The sequence below is a fragment of the Sycon ciliatum genome, chromosome 1 (assembly GCF_964019385.1).
Source record: "Sycon ciliatum chromosome 1, ocSycCili1.1, whole genome shotgun sequence".
Lineage (NCBI taxonomy): Eukaryota > Metazoa > Porifera > Calcarea > Leucosolenida > Sycettidae > Sycon > Sycon ciliatum.
The window spans coordinates 64271428-64286381 of NC_088643.1; the positions used below are offsets into that span (position 1 = coordinate 64271428).

The 14954-nt window shown below is 46.6% G+C and overlaps 1 protein-coding gene across 2 annotated transcripts; it reads right to left on the reverse strand.

Annotated features, from left to right (window-relative positions):
• LOC135804837 (testis-expressed protein 9-like) lies at positions 1-14224 on the reverse strand. Of its 2 annotated transcripts, XM_065318797.1 has the most exons (13): positions 13808-14224; positions 13543-13737; positions 12484-12547; positions 7785-7861; positions 7410-7479; positions 5767-5837; positions 5096-5295; positions 4842-4924; positions 4281-4454; positions 3923-3987; positions 3356-3425; positions 2836-2970; positions 1-1060 (listed from the first exon to the last, which is right to left on the reverse strand). In XM_065318797.1, the coding sequence occupies exons 2-13, from the start codon at positions 13683-13685 to the stop codon at positions 980-982; spliced, it is 1233 nt and encodes a 410-aa protein (XP_065174869.1). In that variant the 5' UTR covers positions 13686-13737; positions 13808-14224; the 3' UTR covers positions 1-979. The 2 variants fall into 2 exon arrangements, with proteins under 2 accessions (XP_065174869.1, XP_065174868.1); XM_065318796.1 differs by having other exon boundaries at positions 13543-14224.
• Between the last annotated feature and the right edge of the window lie 730 nt (positions 14225-14954).

Here is a 14954-nt window from a genome sequence, read left to right on the forward strand (position 1 = left end):
AAAAGTGTTGAAGCATGGCTTCAGTCTCAGATCCAAAACAAACACACTGGGTGAATGCCAAATGAGAAACACAGCGCTTGAGAAGAGAGATTTAGGTGCAATGTTACCTCCGTATAGAATGCATTGTCGGCATGGCGGCCTCGAGTTGTGAATGTGTTAGCAATTACACTAAACTTCAAGGGAAAAGAAGGAGGTGCGACTTACAGTTGAGTGTGATTTCTCACTTTAATGTGAATGTAGTAAGACACTGATTTGGCTCGGACGTGAATATGGGCTGCGACTTATAATCAAGGGCGAGTTACCATTGGAACATGGTGGTAAGAACACAAACAGGGTCGGTCGAGGCAACTCGAAAAAAGTACAATGCACAAATGCCATGAGCAATACACACACACACACACACACACACACACACACACACACACACACACACACACACACACACACACACACACACACACACACACACACCGAAGGCGTTTGTCACTTAGTTTAGTTCATCTGTAACCTCAAGTGACAGGCATCCTAGCGATCATGTCGGGTGAATGCGGCGGCTGCCTAATGATTGCTAGGATGCGTGAAGTTGAAGTTACAGCTAAACAGACCTTTGCTTTCGGTGTGTGCACTAGTACCGTAACGGTAAGAATACAGCATATACCGCATGGCATAGTGATGAGTTTGCTTTGAGTCCAAGAATCACAACAGTGGCAGATACGATGGGCACTGGCTTTGTACAGGCCTACAGTAGAGGAGTACAGGACTACAGTGATCTCCACTCCGAGGCTGTAGATGGCTCCATGATGCGCTGGATGCTCGAAGACAGCTTGACGTGCAGTACCATTGTACCACATCGTTGAGAGACTATACGCATACCGGGTGCACGCCGAGTACCATTCACTCATTGCAGAAGACAAGAACCTCTGCCGAGTAGAATGGACTATTCTGCAGAGAACATACTGCAGGGTGCAGTGCACTGGGTTTAGCTTGAACTCCCCCAGTCCAACAGGCTAATGAACTCCTTTTCACTGAACTCCAGGACGCGTGCAGCTTCAATATGCATCTGCAGCAAGCCGGGGATAGATGATGGCAGAAAGCAACAACAATCGATCTCCAAAGGGGTTCCTGAGAAAGTTCGCATTGTTGCCGCACTGGGAATATTAAACTCACAGAGTAGAATGTTAACTGTGTTTATTGTCAAATACCTGCAGTGTGTACGTAAACAAGGTTCTTATACAATGCAACATTAGAGGTGAACCTGACTAGAATTCATTTCAGGATTTGAAGGAGCAAAAACACAGTGGAAGACAGCCTGTGGCTAGACCAGTGAGGCTAGTAGCCTGTGTGTCTATTTCTTCCGGGTGGGTGTTGTTTCGTGTACGTGCCACTAAGCATGGAGTGTGCTCCCTCCCTTCTTGCAATACACCCTGATGGTGCATATTCAGCTGTACTACTACTGCTGCTGCATACATCTACATGTACTACTGCTGTACTGCTGCTGCATACGTGTCCAGTGTACTACTGCTGCTTTACTACTGCTGCTTTACTACTGCTGCTTTACCACTGCTGCTTTACTACTGCTGCTTTACCACTGCTGCTTTACTACTGCTGCTTTACCACTGCTGCTTTACTACTGCTGCTTTACCACTGCTGCTTTACTACTGCTGCTTTACTACTGCTGCTTTACTACTGCTGCTTTACCACTGCTGCTTTACCACTGCTGCTTTACCACTGCTGCTTTACCACTGCTGCTTTACCACTGCTGCTTTACCACTGCTGCTTTACTACTGCTGCTTTACTACTGCTGCTTTACTACTGCTGCTTTACCACTGCTGCTTTACCACTGCTGCTTTACCACTGCTGCTTTACCACTGCTGCTTTACTACTGCTGCTTTACTACTGCTGCTTTACCACTGCTGCTTTACCACTGCTGCTTTACCACTGCTGCTTTACTACTGCTGCTTTACTACTGCTGCTTTACTACTGCTGCTTTACCACTGCTGCTTTACCACTGCTGCTTTACCACTGCTGCTTTACTACTGCTGCTTTACTACTGCTGCTTTACCACTGCTGCTTTACCACTGCTGCTTTACCACTGCTGCTTTACTACTGCTGCTTTACTACTGCTGCTTTACTACTGCTGCTTTACTACTGCTGCTTTACCACTGCTGCTTTACCACTGCTGCTTTACCACTGCTGCTTTACTACTGCTGCTTTACCACTGCTGCTTTACCACTGCTGCTTTACTACTGCTGCTTTACCACTGCTGCTTTACTACTGCTGCTTTACCACTGCTGCTTTACTACTGCTGCTTTACTACTGCTGCTTTACTACTGCTGCTTTACCACTGCTGCTTTACCACTGCTGCTTTACCACTGCTGCTTTACCACTGCTGCTTTACTACTGCTGCTTTACTACTGCTGCTTTACCACTGCTGCTTTACCACTGCTGCTTTACCACTGCTGCTTTACTACTGCTGCTTTACTACTGCTGCTTTACTACTGCTGCTTTACTACTGCTGCTTTACCACTGCTGCTTTACCACTGCTGCTTTACCACTGCTGCTTTACTACTGCTGCTTTACCACTGCTGCTTTACCACTGCTGCTTTACCACTGCTGCTTTACCACTGCTGCTTTACTACTGCTGCTTTACTACTGCTGCTGCATACGTGTCCAGTGTACTGCATGTCTCATTGCTATCAGGTTCGGCCTCATTTTCTCTCTGCTGAGCTCATGAATCGACAAAGGATGAAACAATTCTGTCCGCAGATTTGAGTACTTCATGTGCATGTATGTAACTGGTGTAAACCTTTCGTGTGAGCAAATCCACAAATTTACCTTTTGCTGCTTGAGCACGTCGATTAGTTTCTGTTGTTTCTTGAAGATGGCGATGAGGTCCGCTTTCTGCTTTTCATGCTGTTTGGCCTGCTTCTGTAACTGCTCTACAAGTTGTCTACTGTGATCTGCTGTCTCCTGCAGAAAGCATACAACAAAGCCAGCGTATCACAATGCCCAGTGTCATAATTGAGAACTGCAAGTTATCTGCTAGTCATACTCGTAACTCTGTGATCACCATGACAACACTGTGATCACCATGACAACACTGTGAGCACCATGGGAACACTGTGCTTACTATGACAACACACTTGAGCCAGTAAAAGACAATGTGCCACACCGGGGGCTGACACGACATGACGAAAAGCAACTTGCCGCACAGCTCTCATGTTGGATCTCACCGTTCAGCACCTGCAGTTGGAATGCTGATACATGACGTTACTTAGTACAGGAAAGCTGTATTGGTTCAAGCGTGACATGTCATCCTTCTGTCTAAGAAAAGAGCGTAATATCCATGTCTGACCTTTGCCTGGCTACTTCTCTGGTGCATGGATGCTTTGCAGCGCTCCACCTCTTCCAGTGCACGGTTCAATCTGTTCAATACAAACAGTAGCGGAGAATGTTGCAACATGAGTATAGTGTACTGGACTGTGCGCTTACACGTGTGTAGCCTGGTGCCAACTAGAGATGCAAAAACACAACCAGCAACACTCAAACACCCGGTGGAAGCACTGGCACTCGATGAACAATGTAAAGAAGCCAACGTTCGTCTTTAAAACCTATTTTAGAGGTGAGCCAGGAAATGTCCTGCAATGCATACCCCTTACCAAAAGCAGTGGATTTCAAATAACCTTGCCTGCGTGGATTTATTTATTTATTTTATTTTATTTCACCGTCCAATGGCAGAAGCCAATACAAAGGAGGGGGCATTAGCCAGCCATGGCAAGAGCAGGAAAAAGAAATAAATAAAAAGAAAGAATGAACATAATTAGATTTCAGAGGAAAGCGTGTTCAGCAAGCGCCACATAGAGAAGTACACTAGAGATATGATGATACTGTACAGTTACTACACTACAGTACATGCACTCACCTGACTTCCAGTGCACTTTGACTAGCTTGCATCTGTTTGATAGTGCTCTGAGATGACTCGTAGTCCTAGGTAGGGCACGTGTTTGTCGAAGACAAAAAAACGCCAATCAACGTACGCAAGGCACACACACACACACACGTGTCCGTGCACACACATACTATAAACACACAAGGACCAATGATTGGTGAGGCGTCCCTAGTGGATAGCATCTGATACTCAGACAAATACCATACCTCAATGTCCTGGACTGGGAAAATGCGATTAGCAAGGGGCCCAGCTGGCTCGTAGAACAAACGCAAAACATAAAAACACTGGATGTAATAAGAAGGACAGCAGCTGCAGATTCGATACCACTCACCTTACGAACACCAGACAATTGTTTTTCCAGGCTAGAAGAGGTCTGCTTTGCATGATCTGTCAGCTGGACCTGCCTCTCCAGCTGTGATTTGGTAGTTTGTACCTGCTTTGTCAACTGGGCCCTGTCCTCCTGGAGCTGCTTCATTTCTCCATCGAGCTTCTTCATCTTGTTGTCCTGTAAACACACGGAGGAAAGGGGGAAGACTGTGCACAGCACTTGAGCTATACCCACCAAGAGCATGGTGTGCTGAGCAGAGGCGGCCCTCTCAATCGCAGTGTCAGCGCCCCCCCCCCCCCCCCTCTCTCTCTTTCTTTCTCTCTTTCTCTCTTTCTTTCTCTCTTTCTCTCTTTCTCTATTTCCCTTTTTTCTCTCCCTTTTTCTCTCTCTTCCTCTGTTTCTCTCTCTCTGTTTCTCTCTCTTTCTCTCTCTCTCTCTCTCTCTCTCTCTCTCTCTCTTTCTCTTTCTGATCAACGCAATTGACTTGTTTTAACGGTGAAGTACCGGTATGAATACAGCCCCTAGGGTGGCGCTGCTGGTAGTAGCAGCACATGGTAAGCTCACCTTTGTGACACTCTCTACAGCCATGGACTGCAGTTCCTCCTGCAAGACAACTACTCTGGCCTTCAGAAGACGTGTTATAGCACCTGAACAGCAACAGAAACAGCGCCATCGAAACGTGTTCCTCAACTGCTCTCGTGCATACTGTGATCCTCAAGCCCTAGAGTGTGTTGGGCTAGTTAGCGGTGGAATGAGCCTGCAGTGCTAGTGCGTATCCAACAGCACAGCAATGCAGAGTTCACAGCAAAACAACGTACCAACAGCTATTTCATCCGACTGATCTGTGGCCAGAATCTCTGCTGCCTGGTCCATGATACTAGCGGCGGCCACATCTTCGGTGCCAGTCGGAGTGTCTTTGTCCTCTTTGTCCCTTAGCAGGACAGCTGCAGCGGCTGCACCACCAGCACCACTGGGCGGCCGTGTTGTTCGACGGAAACTTGTTGGTGCAGATGGTGGCCTGCACAATAAATATTGAAAAAGGAAGGTCCCACTCACAAAAGCAGCCTGTCAAAAAAGAAGGCCTCTCAAGTGGTGGTCTAAACACGCCAAGCATCACACACATTATAGAGCGTGCAATGCTTGGTGGGTATAGACCACCATTAGATAGATTATAGAAAGGTGCATGAAGGGTCTTCAAGTCATTATAGAAAGGTTGCCTTGCTTTTCTCCATTATTCCTTTACGCGCGCATAAATGAGGCAGCGGTGTTGGGGCTAAAATGAACAACACGTCCACATATCAACAGAGCATGCCATAGACGGCAGTTAATGGCACTAACAGGTCGGAGTGCACATACAATGTAATGTCATTGCAGCTTCATTGACTTATGCATTTTGCTACACTGACCACACTCACACACATGATGTTGTATCACATACGGAAGCAGTGGCCCCATCCCTAATCTAGGACACTATGGCAGAAAGCCTTACCGGGCGCCGGTCGCCGTAGTCGATGGGCCTGTAGCTGTGTTGCGCTTTGCAGCGATGCCGACAGTCTTGGGCTGTAGCAAGCGAAATTGTGTGTTTCCAGGCACATATAAGTACACAATGGACAGATCACTTTGTAAAGCTTGTTGAGGATGAACAAATAAAACAATCCTCAATACACAAGATCATGTCTTTGATTGGCGCTGAATACAGCTGGAGGAGACTTTAAAGGGGAAGTTAAGGCAAAAATTAAAATTTCACCAGTTGTAGTCTTCGGGGTGCTGAGTCGAATGGTCGTGGTCCGAGGAAGCTGAGACGCTCCCTTCCTACTTGAATCCCAATCGAACTCGCGCACTTCCACCGAAACTGGGTGACTGCGCCCTACTAGATGGGGATTTGTATGCAAAATGTCACTAAAAGCGCCATTTCGCTCGTATAAAAGCACGGATGACCGCGATTGGCCCATATGTTGTAGTCTTTTGGACGCTGGACGCTGAGTCGACTGGTTTTGGTCCGAAAAGGCTGCGATGCAGCGTTCCTCCTTTATTCCCAATCGAACATGGTTGAACAAGCGGTCACGTGCTCCTGCGTACGCCAGTCACCTGGTCACCGTGCCTGCAGGGTACAACTTACTAGCCTGTTTGACCTTTTTTGGGTGCAGTCCTGTCACTCAAGTTGAACCTTGGTGTGAAAGTTGTCGCCTGCTGGCGTGGTGACCAGGTGATTTGGGCACCCAGGAGCACGTGACCGCTTGTTCAACCATGTTCGATTGGGAATAAAGGAGGAACGCTGCATCGCAGCCTTTTCGGACCAAAACCAGTCGACTCAGCGTCCAAAAGAGTACAACATATGGGCCAATCGCGGTCATCCGTGCTTTTATAAGAACGAAATGGCGCTTTTAGTGACATTTTGCATACAAATCCCCATCTAGTAGGGCGCAGTCACCCAGTTTCGGTGGAAGTGCGCGAGTTCGATTGGGATTCAAGTAGGAAGGGAGCGGCTCAGCTTTCTCGGACCAAGACCATTCAACTCAGCACCCCGAAGACTACAACTGGTGAAATTTTAATTTTTGCCTTAACTTCCCCTTTAATCGAGCGAGGCTGCCAGAACTACCATCTTTTTCAAGTGCGGTGTCAAGGTAGTTACTAGTAGCAGCTAGTGTGCTCAATAACATCACAGTCATCGGGTACAGAGATTCCTATACAATAGACCATGTACAGGGATTCCTATACAATAGACCATGTACAGGGATTCCTATACAATAGACCATGTACAGGGATTCCTATACAATAGACCATGTACAGGGAAAGAAGACTGAGGATCTACAAGTTACGCTTTGTTGTCCACTAACACCACCAGTTATTTGATACTCAGCTCATGCGATAAAATGCACGACGATAACCAACGGTCGTGACATTCTACAACAAACTACCAGTTACCTCTAGCACATCTTGGTGCAGGCATTACTGGACATTAGAGCACAGCTTGTAGATCCTTGCTCCTTTTCTTTCCTATAAAATAAATTCATCCTTGGGTCTCCATCCGAATAGACCATGTGATACACAGAACACCGGCAGTGTAGTACATGTTCTAGTGTGTAAAGCCATATTTTAACCCGTTTAAAAACATGCCGCATGAGCGCTCACCCTTGCTCCAGAGGTTGCCTTTGTACTGGGTTTGGTCCTGCGTGTGGATGGTGGGCGAGAATCATCAGTTCTATGTGCATTAGAAAGAAATGGAATGCATATCACAGTCAACTGCGGAGCGGTGAGTCGTACATGACATTTAAAGCCGAGTCCATCTTTCCAGTCTCCACACCATAATCCATGATACCAGCACTACCGGCCCAGTAATGATTAACATGGAGATGCTGAATTGTTTCCAAATGAACTGCAGGCCCAAGGTCGGCAAAGAAAAAAGGGTGTATTCCTGGCATTCTCAGCTTTACACTGTGTTTGCCGGTGTCTGCACAGAGTGCGGATGCGTGAGCTAGGAAAGTTGTCGAGTCATGGGAAACTCACTCATCAAATCTGGCCCGGTGACCGGACGAAGTACCAGGTCTAGATGATGGCGGTGTTGGAGAAGCCCGCTCCTTGGTCTGCATCGACAGAGAGTTGGACATTACTGAGTTTCTGGGAAATTCTCAAAACCCTTAATTGACCACACACATGAGACCATGATGCTCATAGAACGGGAGTAGAGCATTCAACAATGGTATTGTACTACCCCCAGGCCCTGCTTTCTGCTATGCGTATATGCCTACTATTAATAATAATACAGCACGCATATAGCTCATATGAAAAATCAAATGAGGGTCATGCATCTGTCGACAACGTCGAGCTAGTGCGTTCTGTCTGAGGCAAGTTGCTCCGCTTCCAAAAGAGACATATTGAGAAGTAAAGGGTCATTCCTAATGTTGTCTACCCATCTGGTCACTGGGCGACCTCTGGGCTTCTTTATATCTGCTATATTCATTGCCATGTAAAGGGCTTTGTAGGACACAGCGTCCTTCCCTTCACGAATGACATGTCCAAACCATAATAAGCGCCGGCGTCTACAGACTGCACTTATTGGGCATTGAGCAGTTTTAGCATAAAGAGCATTATTCGAAATTTTATTGGGAAAGATGATTCCAAGTATGTATCTGAGTTTACGGCGGTGCCATACATCAATTTTGCTTTCTAAGGCTTTTGTTAGAGTCCATAGCGCGCAGTTATATAGGAGAACTGGCAAAATGAGACAGTTGAACATGCTTAAGCGGGACTGCTGGGTATGGCGTTTCCATGATACACTGGAAAATGCCCGGTTCGCTGCTATGATACGTGCATCAATTTCACCCATAATGCCTAGTCTATTTGTAAAATTTGCAAATGACCACGCACACGAGACCCTGCTCATAACCCGGAAGTGGCCTCTGCACTACCATCCCTGCTTTCGTGTATGCTTATATGCCTGACAAGCTCAGTGTCCATCACGTGCAATTGTGGTGATTCAAATGCCTGACCATGATGACGAGCGGATGTACATTCAAATGCCTGACCGTGATGACGAGCGGATGTAAATTCAAATGCCTGACCGTGATGACGAGCGGATGTAAATTCAAATGACTGACCGTGATGACGAGCGGATGTACAAATTGCTGGGTGGTGAGCATAGTGTGCTTACTTGCCGTTAACGAGCATTCACGTCACGGTACAGCGGAGATCGGATATATCGACCTTGCAATTAACGACAGATTGGGTTTAGGGCGCGTTCAGACAGGCGTGAATAGCCGCCGGAAAGCTGCAGCGTAATCCCGGGAATCGCAATCACACTGCACGTGTATCCCGCTGGAATGCCCAGTACATTATGTGAAGCTTCGACATTTGAAAAATTTGAGTTGACTCAGTTTGAGTTGGATATCAAAATACACTAATTCAGTCTGTTGAGATACTGGATCATTGTGCTTTTGCTTGTGCTTGTCGACGGAAAGAATACTATGTCCCGAGTGTTTGGTGCTTGGGTGGCATTCATCCGCTCCGCGATCAGAGTATGCTTCTCGTTCGCAGTAAGCGTTTTGCCTGCAGAGCGGCCCGCAAAAATCACCACGTACAGCTCCGTGAACTCCCTCTCCATTGCTGAGTCGAACAAAGATTTCGGCATGATGGGAGAAGTTGGCAGTCTAGAAGTCAAAACTCAAAACTCAAAAAGCATGCAGTCAGACTGCAAGAGTAGAGGCTGAAATAAAACGAAAAGACGGAACATGTGCTGCAAGGATATCAAAAGCGCTCCGCGTGCCGCCGGAATCTGCATTCCACTGGCCTGCAGAGTGGTGGGAAACCTTTTCCGTGTTTACGCTGGCGGTAACGTCACGTGAGCGATTCACCTTGACAACTTTCACACTCCGCTTGTTTTTTACGCCAGTCTGAACGCGCCGCCCTTAGCGACACAAATCTGCTGCCCAGGTCGTTAAGCAAGTCCCGTGCGTACATTTTAGATCGGGTATATTGACCGCGAAAATAACGACAGATCGGATTTAATGACACATTTTGGTGCCCAAAGACCTGAAAAAGTTAAAATGCATCGAGTACAACGACTTTCCCCATACATAGCCCACAATTCCGCTATCAGGCGGACTGCCATGCATGGAACATGTCTGTGTCACATGCGAGGATCTCCACGTCAGGCGTGTTGTACACTATGCACTACCTGTACGGCAGAGCAGAAGTATGATGTATACACCATGCACTACCTGTACTGCAGAGCAGAAGTATGATGTATACACCATGCACTACCTGTACGGCAGAGCAGAAGTATGATGTATACGCCATGCACTACCTGTACAGCAGAGCAGAAGTATGATGTATACACCATGCACTACCTGTACGGCAGAGCAGAAGTATGATGTATACACCATGCACTACCTGTACGGCAGAGCAGAAGTATGATGTATACACCATGCACTACCTGTACGGCAGAGCAGAAGTATGATGTATACACCATGCACTACCTGTACGGCAGAGCAGAAGTATGATGTATACACCATGCACTACCTGTACGGCAGAGCAGACTGAGTATGATGTATACGCCATGCACTACCTGTACGGCAGAGCAGAAGTATGATGTATACACCATGCACTACCTGTACGGCAGAGCAGAAGTATGATGTATACACCATGCACTACCTGTACGGCAGAGCAGAAGTATGATGTATACGCCATGCACTGCCTGTACGGCAGAGCAGACTGAGTATGATGTATACGCCATGCACTGCCTGTACGGCAGAGCAGACTGAGTATGATGTATACACCATGCACTACCTGTACGGCAGAGCAGACTGAGTATGATGTATACACCATGCACTACCTGTACGGCAGAGCAGACTGAGTATGATGTATACACCATGCACTACCTGTACGGCAGAGCAGAAGTATGATGTATACGCCATGCACTACCTGTACGGCAGAGCAGAAGTATGATGTATACACCATGCACTACCTGTACGGCAGAGCAGAAGTATGATGTATACACCATGCACTGCCTGTACGGCAGAGCAGAAGTATGATGTATACACCATGCACTACCTGTACGGCAGAGCAGAAGTATGATGTATACACCATGCACTACCTGTACGGCAGAGCAGAAGTATGATGTATACACCATGCACTACCTGTACGGCAGAGCAGAAGTATGATGTATACGCCATGCACTACCTGTACGGCAGAGCAGAAGTATGATGTATACGCCATGCACTACCTGTACGGCAGAGCAGAAGTATGATGTATACACCATGCACTACCTGTACGGCAGAGCAGAAGTATGATGTATACACCATGCACTGCCTGTACGGCAGAGCAGACTGAGTATAATGTATACACCATGCACTACCTGTACGGCAGAGCAGACTGAGTATGATGTATACGCCATGCACTACCTGTACGGCAGAGCAGAAGTATGATGTATACGCCATGCACTACCTGTACTGCAGAGCAGAAGTATGATGTATACACCATGCACTACCTGTACGGCAGAGCAGAAGTATGATGTATACGCCATGCACTACCTGTACGGCAGAGCAGAAGTATGATGTATACGCCATGCACTGCCTGTACGGCAGAGCAGACTGAGTATGATGTATACACCATGCACTACCTGTACGGCAGAGCAGAAGTATGATGTATACGCCATGCACTACCTGTACGGCAGAGCAGAAGTATGATGTATACACCATGCACTACCTGTACGGCAGAGCAGAAGTATGATGTATACACCATGCACTACCTGTACGGCAGAGCAGAAGTATGATGTATACACCATGCACTACCTGTACGGCAGAGCAGAAGTATGATGTATACACCATGCACTACCTGTACGGCAGAGCAGAAGTATGATGTATACACCATGCACTACCTGTACGGCAGAGCAGAAGTATGATGTATATACCATGCACTACCTGTACTGCAGAGCAGAAGTATGATGTATACGCCATGCACTACCTGTACGGCAGAGCAGAAGTATGATGTATACACCATGCACTACCTGTACTGCAGAGCAGAAGTATGATGTATACGCCATGCACTACCTGTACTGCAGAGCAGAAGTATGATGTATACACCATGCACTACCTGTACGGCAGAGCAGACTGAGTATGATGTATACACCATGCACTACCTGTACGGCAGAGCAGACTGAGTATGATGTATACACCATGCACTACCTGTACGGCAGAGCAGACTGAGTATGATGTATACACCATGCACTGACACATACAGTAAAACCTGTAACTAACGACTACCCGTTGGGGCCAGAGAAAGCGGTCTTTAGTGGCAGGTGGTCCTTAGTTAGAGGTTTGCACCGCACAACCATTATGAATGTGAGACCGTCCGTGCCTGGCGAAGTGGTCTGTAGTACCAGGCCGGTCGCTAGTCACGGTGGTCTTTAGTTACAAGTTTCACCGGCCACATATACATGCATATCTGAAATCCATATGAATTGTGCACATGCGCATCTGCAATCAGATCGAATAATAGTGAAATGGTGTTCTCTCCCGAAGGAGTGTTGTTATATCCAATCTCCACTGTACTGAGCACTAGCGCCCCATGACCCGCTCTAACACTGCACTGCATACACTGACGTATACCTATATACCATGTACTAGAAGTATGTGTGTGCATGTGCACTGCAACACTCCGCCAATGCGGAGTGTGGGCCATGCAAGCGGGTGAACACGGGTATTCTTACCAGGAATGCCTGGGCTTCCTGCATCAGGTTGCTGGTACGCTCTTCCAACTCGGCATTGCGCTTGCTGTTCAGAAAAGAACAATGATACATGCATGTATTGACGTCACACAAAAGGCACAATGGAGGTTTACAGATTTGTCGCAACTCGGAGTTTCTTGCTCAATGCAATCATCAGGTGACTATTACATATTCAGTGGGACTTGGCCAATATAAAGCATAGCCTAGCGATAGCTGGTTGGTGTCGGATTCAGCACAGAAAATATTGCCATGATGGCCGTGTGGAGTGGTTGCTTAGGTGAGCGAGCTATTACAGTATTAGCGCAGAAAGTATAGATTGCTAGTCAATATAGAAATGGAAGGTGTTAATAGTGCTCTACATTATTGTGTCGAGCCCTCTCCGCTGGCAGAAGGAAGTTTTTCTCCTTGTATTGACGTCATGTACCCAAGACAGAAAATAATGTTAGTCATAATGTCGTACAGTTGTCAAATAACAGTTTTGGTAGATTCTAGCATAATTGCATAGCCGATTGTATCGTTGATGTACAGATGATGATTGTGTACGACTCGTACCGGCTAATTTTATAGATGGTGAAAATTTAGCAATGTTATCGATTCTAGAAGTGAAGGGAGTTCTGCAAAGAGTTTTAAAGTCCCGGGAATTGAAAGTTGACACTCTGCATAGCTTGTAATAATATGCATGCATTCTGTCTATTGCATCTTCTGTTGTTTTCTATTCAGTTCTCCTTTTAGCAGTTCTAGTACTCGTACTCACTAAGTACCGCCGAAGTCGCAACATCATATTCCATGGGTATTGCTAAAAGAAATTGTGAGGAAACTCAAAATTTGACCCATTTATGGCCAAAAACTAGGGCATCCTCTTTTGTATGAATGGAGTGTAAACACCCACCTAAACTACACAATACATCTACATGTAGCTAAAGCGGTTGTACTAATTGTTGCAGGAGTGCACCACGCCACGATCCATTATTATGGATGTACTCATGGTTTTAGCGATACGTGTAGCCAGGAATGAGAGGCGGTCGACCTGAGTTTACTCACAGGCAGTCTTCCTCGCGCTGCCGCAGTAGATCAGCCGACGTCTGCGGTCTAATCGCCTTCAAAGGAGTGCTGGATGACTGAGCTGGGCGTCCAAGCGTTGTTGCCGGGCGGGTGGCTGAGCTACCCTTTCCTCGCTGCTGCATGTCCGCCGTTGATCCGCTATGTGCAGGCTATGGTGATCAATGGACAGACGGTCTGAAGAGACGAACAACTAACATTCAAGGTACTGAAATAATTTGTACAAATCACTGCTGCAGTGCTTTACTTGGTAGTATCTTGCAGAAAATCCAGCTGCTTATTGGAAGTCCAAACACCCTATAATATAAAGAAGATGCTAGGCGAAGAGAACTATCCGCTAGTAATACCACTGCCCATTAGTCAGCGCAGAAGCGCCGCAGTTTCGATGGTATTAATTTCCCCGACAAATCTACCTTTACCATAATGCATATCTGCACAGTCGTGATGAAAACTGACAAGCAACTGCTGCTAGCATGCTGGTGTGGGCCTACTTGTGGCGTGTAGATCTACTGTGTAGCGTTTTTGGTAAAGAGAGCGTCCTCATTCTATCGCCATGTCAACTGCATGCAGTTCAGTCGCGAGTTGATCTACAACTTACAAGTACAACGACGTACAGACTACATCCGGTCGGATGATCGCCGGGCTATTTTGTGGTTGCGTTGCTCAACCAATTATTTCGTGGTTCCTGGCTTCATGCCTCGTGTGAGTCATGGCCTTCCTTGGACTTCTCAGTTCTCACCCATGCATGCCAAGCAAGCCAGACCTCTGAATACAACACACTGACAGAGTGACTTGAAGGGTGCATTTCACGACACAGCGTAACTTGTAGTTCCTTGGTCTTTCTCTTTTGTATAAATTAAACCTTGGCTCTCCATCTGAGTCCATTATTTTAACGGGTGGCATTTCTTCGTCATAATAGAGCAGTTCCGCATAACGTAATTTTTACGTTAGTAAAAAACGTACTGTAAAAGCCATAACGAAGTGCTAACTCTAACGAGTTAACGAGGAGACATCTGTCGTTAAAATAGAAATTGTTATACAGAAATCGATACATATACTGTCCTATTGAGCGTTGAGAATGAGTGAAAATCGTTACCTTTGGTACACGTGAACTAGTCAATTTTGGGAAATCGTTGTATATGCGCCTCGTTAGAATAATGGCTGGTTTACAGTAGAATAATGGCTGGTTTACAGTAGTCGATCTACAGACAGTCTAAGGTAAACTGCATGTGGATCTGTGTTCCGCCATACGGAGTTTTCAAATCACATAGCTGCCCTTGGCAACTCCAAACGCGTCAGTGTACCGTACCAGATCATCTGGTCGAGTCGACCTGGGGAGAGAGTCATAAATTTGTACCCCAATCCACTTACGGACCTGCTACGTTTTCAGAGCC

What these genes read in the sequence shown, in the direction of transcription:
- LOC135804837 (XM_065318797.1), bottom strand. Translation starts at nt 13,685, where the DNA reads ATGCAGCAGCGAGGAAAGGGTAGCTCAGCCACCCGCCCGGCAACAACG. An exon ending in CAGCGCGAGGAAGACTGCCT is followed by an intron (nt 12,548 to 13,542) that starts GTGAGTAAACTC and finishes TTTTCTGAACAG; the next exon opens with CAAGCGCAATGCCGAGTTGG. An exon ending in CAAAGTGCACTGGAAGTCAG is followed by an intron (nt 3,426 to 3,922) that starts GTGAGTGCATGT and finishes TGTATTGAACAG; the next exon opens with ATTGAACCGTGCACTGGAAG.